General features: G+C 52.9%; 1 protein-coding gene across 1 annotated transcript in view; it reads right to left on the bottom strand.

Annotated features, from left to right (window-relative positions):
• TEAD2 (TEA domain family member 2) overlaps positions 1-4,120 on the bottom strand; it is a 23,486-nt gene that overhangs the window by 13,716 nt on the left and 5,650 nt on the right. Inside the window, exons 4-7 of the mRNA XM_011946523.1 lie at positions 2,365-2,427; positions 1,171-1,182; positions 501-617; positions 346-404 (exon numbers count right to left, since the gene is read on the bottom strand). Of these exons, the coding sequence (XP_011801913.1) occupies positions 346-404; positions 501-617; positions 1,171-1,182; positions 2,365-2,427 (251 nt within the window). The remainder of the gene's footprint in view (positions 1-345; positions 405-500; positions 618-1,170; positions 1,183-2,364; positions 2,428-4,120) is intronic.

The raw sequence follows: 4,120 nt of genomic DNA, 5'->3' as shown, positions 1-4,120 counted from the left end.
GGGTGGATCACGAGGTCAGGAGTTCAAGACCAGCCTGGCCAACATGGTGAAACCCCATCTCTACTAAAAATACAAAAATTAGCCACGCATGGAGGCAGGCACCTGTAGTCCCAGCTACTCGGGAGGCTGAGGCAGAAGAACTGCTTGAACCCAGGAGGTGGAGGTTGCAGTGAGCCGAGATCATACCACTGTAATCCAGCCTGGGCGACAGAGCAAGACTCCATGTCAATAAATAAATAAATAAACAAAAGAGGGGAGATTGGAGCTAGATGGCGGAGTGAGAAAGGTCTCTGTGGAGGTGTGAGGGTGGGGGGCAGGTGCTGAACCAGGATACATAATACTCACTCTGCAACATTCCAGGGGGGCCCAGATCCCCCAGACCAAAACTGGAAAAGCTCAGAGGCCTGGATAGGACACAAAGAAAAATGGCTGGTCAGTCCCCTGTGGACAGTTGCAGCCCCATCCATCCCCCTTTGCCCCCAAGTCCCACAATCCCCAACCTGGACCACCTGAGGACCGGTGGGACCCAGTTTGGCCTGCAGGGAAGGTGCAGAGATGAGCTGGGCAGAGGACATGGTCGCCATTGTCTGGAAAGCCTTGTCTTTGGAAACCTGGTCCTGGAGGAGGAGGTGGAAGTTCATGTGAGAGTGGCATCCCAGTCAACATGGCAAGAGGGGGGTGGTGCCAGGGTGGGGCAAAGATGGGGAGGTGCAGAGGTGGGGAGTCAAGGTAAAGGGTTGGTGGCCGGGCGTGGTGGCTCACGCCTGTAATCCCAGCACTCTGGTAGCCCGAGGTGGACAGATCACTTGAGGTCAGGAGTTCAATATCAGCCTGGCCAACATGGTGAAACCCTGTCTCTACTAAAAATACAAAAATTAGCCAGGTGTGGTGGCGCACACCCATAATCCCAGCTTCTAGGGAAGCTGGGGCCCAAGAATCTCTGGAACCCAGGAGGCAGAGGTTGCAGTGAGTGGAGATCACGCCCCTGCATTCCAGCTTGGACGACAGAGCAAGACCCTGTCTCCAAAAAAAAAAAAAAAAGGAAAAAATAATGGCAAAGGGTTGGGTTGGGGGAGGTTTGAACCTCTCACCACAGCCCTCTGCCCCTCCTCAGGGACGGGGCACTAGTCTGAAGTGAGCGTGAGTGGGAGGATGGGCAAGGGGACTTACCACATTCAGGGCCTGCCCGTGGGGGTGGGGGAGGGTGCCAAAGGAGGAAAGAAAACATGACTTAGGAAGTGCAGCCCGGACTCCCCCACCTCCCTGCCCTATCCGCCCGCACAGCCCCGCCACCCTGAGCTGAGCAGTGCCAAGGGATGGATGGAGAACAGGAAGTGGAGTTGGCCAGCCCTGGAGGGGAAAAGGGGCTCCCTGCCCAGAAAGACAGTGATGAGGGTTTCTAGAACAAGGAAAGCCAGAAGGTTCCCAGATGTCCAGGAGACAGGAAATGAGAATTTCAGGGCCAGCGGGAAGACGAGGTGAATGTTTCCTAATCCAGACAGAACAGACAGGGAACAGAGAAGGTAGAGAAAAGACCGGAAGGGAAGGGTTTCAGACCTAGAGAGAAAGAAAGGGAAAGCTGCTGGATACAAAAACAAAAACAAAAACAGGAAGCGACTGTCCCCAAGTCCAGAAAAAGCGACAGAAAAACCCCGCACACCCAGAAGGAGGAGAAAATGAGGGTCTCTGGCCAAGGGGAACCAGGAAATCCGAAGGATGAGGAAAAGGAAATGAATGAGGACTCTCCACCAGGGAAGGAAGATTTCTGGGCACAAAGAGTAGGAAGATCACACGAAGGCCAGGAAATAGGAAAACCACCCAGCGGAGATGAAGAGGAGGCTTTCACAGCACAAGACTGGGGAAGAAATGAGACCGCCAGGAAGAGGGAAAGGAGGGACAGGAGCAGAGGGAAGGGAGGGGGACAGGAACAGTGGTCAAGGGAGGGGACCGATGGCTCATCCTTCCCACTGTCCTGAGCAAAACCCTTCAGCCCTCTCCATGCTATCGCTCCCTGCCCAGGGTCTCAGCAACCACACCACCATCGCTAGGCATCTCCCTTTATGGGCCACTGACTCCCCACCTGGATGACTGCACCCCCCGCCCTGTCCACAGAGGTCCCTCACCTGAGGTCTCTGTCCCCCTCTGTCTCTGGGTCTCTGTCCCTCTTTCTCTGGGTCTCGGTCCCCTCCCCCAAGTCTCTGTCCCCCTCTCCCTGGGTCTCTGTCCCTTTGTCTCTGGCTCTCGGTCCTCCCCCCTCTAAGTCTCTGTCCCCCTGTCCCTGGGTCTCTGTCCCTCTCTTTCTGGGTCTTGGTCCCCCACCCCCAGTCTCTGTCCCCCTCTCAGGATGTCTGCTTTGGTTCCTACCTTCAACTTGGACTGGATTTCCCTCGATTTCCTTCGGGCCAAAACCTGGATGTGACTAGAAACCTGGAAGGATCAACGGAGAAGCAGATTCAGGCCACAGCCACCGCCCCTGTGTTCACTACCCCTTCTCTCCCTCCAGGTGCCTCACTGAGCTGCTGGAACATGAAAGGTGACAAACACACTGAAGATGAGAGCCGTCTCAGGAGCACCCGAACACAAATGTCCATAAAGAAGCTCTCAAACACCACAGATCCTCCCGGGACCCATCCCATCCAGGCCTCCTTCCCCTCCATCATGCTCTCTATGGCTCCCCTGGGTCTAACACAACCGCTAGAAAAACTATCCCCAAATAGGCACAGCGAGAGCACACGAACAGACGTGCTGATACAGTTCAGACATCTGTCCCTTCCAAACCTCATGCTGAAATGCCATCTCCAGTGTTGGAGGTGAGGCCTGGTGGGAGGTATTGGATCATGGAGGCGAACCCCTCATGAATGGCTTTGCACCATCTCCTTGATAATGAGTGAATTCTCATTCAGTTCATGCAAGATCTGGTTGTTTAGACCAGGCGCGGTGGCTCACACCTGTAATCACAACATTTTGGGAGGCCTAGATGGGCGGATTACTGGACGTCAGGAGTTCAAGACCAGCCTGGCCAACATGGTGAAACCCTGTCTCTGCTAAAAACACAAAAATTAGGGCCAGGCACAGTGGCTCATGCCTGTAATCCCAGCACTTTGAGAGGCCAAGGCAGGCGGATCACCTGAGGTCAGGAGTTCGAGACCAGCCTGCCCAACATGGCAATACCCTACCTCTACTAAGCTAAACATACAAAAAATTAGCCAGGTGTGGTGAGGTGCACCTGTAATCCCAGGTACTTGGGAGGCTAAAGCAAGAGAATCGCTTGAACCCAGGAGGAGGAGCTTTCAGTGAGCCAAGATCTCGCCACTGCACTGCAGCCTGGGCGACAACAGTAAAACTCTGTCTCAAACAAAAACAAAAACAAAAAAAAAAAATTTGCCAGATGTGGAGGCGCGTGCTTGTAATCCCAGATACTTGGGAGACTGAGGCAGGAGAATCACTTGAACCCAGAAGGTGGAGGCTGCAGTGAGCTGAGATCACAGCACTGCACTCCAACTTGGGAGACAGTGAGACTTTTGTCTCAAAAACAACAAAAACTGGCCAGACGCAGTGGCCCACGACTGTAATCCTAGCACTTTGGGAGGCCAAGGCAGGTGGATCACCTAAAGTCAGGAGTTCGAAACCAGCCTGACCAACACGGTGAAACCCCATCTCTACTAAAAATACAAAAATTAGCCAGGTGTGGTGGTAGTAATCCCAGCTACTCAGGAGGCTGAGGCAGGAGAATCACTTGATTCTACTCTAGAAGGCAGAAGTTAGTGAGCCGAGATCTCACTACTGCACTCTCCAGCCTGGGTCACAGAGTGAGACTCTGCCTCAAAAAATAAGTCAGAGGTCAGGGAGATAGGATATGGGGGTCAAAAGTCAGAAAAGATGTCAAGGGTCCAAAGACCAAGATCAGATGACAAACTCCAGGGACCTCCAGACCCTGACTCCCACGGGTTCTGCCCTAGACCTTGTCATCCCAATTCTAAAATCTAAACTTCAATACTCTGCCCATTGACATAATCTCTAATCGTCAAAGCCACCTCTTCAGATAGGCCTTTTCTGTCCCTTGTCTAAAATAGAGCTGATATACTCTGCTCTATTTTTCTTTTCTTTTCTTTTTTTTTTT

This window comes from Colobus angolensis, unplaced genomic scaffold (genome assembly GCF_000951035.1).
Source record: "Colobus angolensis palliatus isolate OR3802 unplaced genomic scaffold, Cang.pa_1.0 Scaffold25, whole genome shotgun sequence".
Lineage (NCBI taxonomy): Eukaryota > Metazoa > Chordata > Mammalia > Primates > Cercopithecidae > Colobus > Colobus angolensis.
The sequence above is the reverse complement of the archived record's forward strand: the minus strand, read 5'-3'. Positions and strand labels throughout refer to the sequence as shown.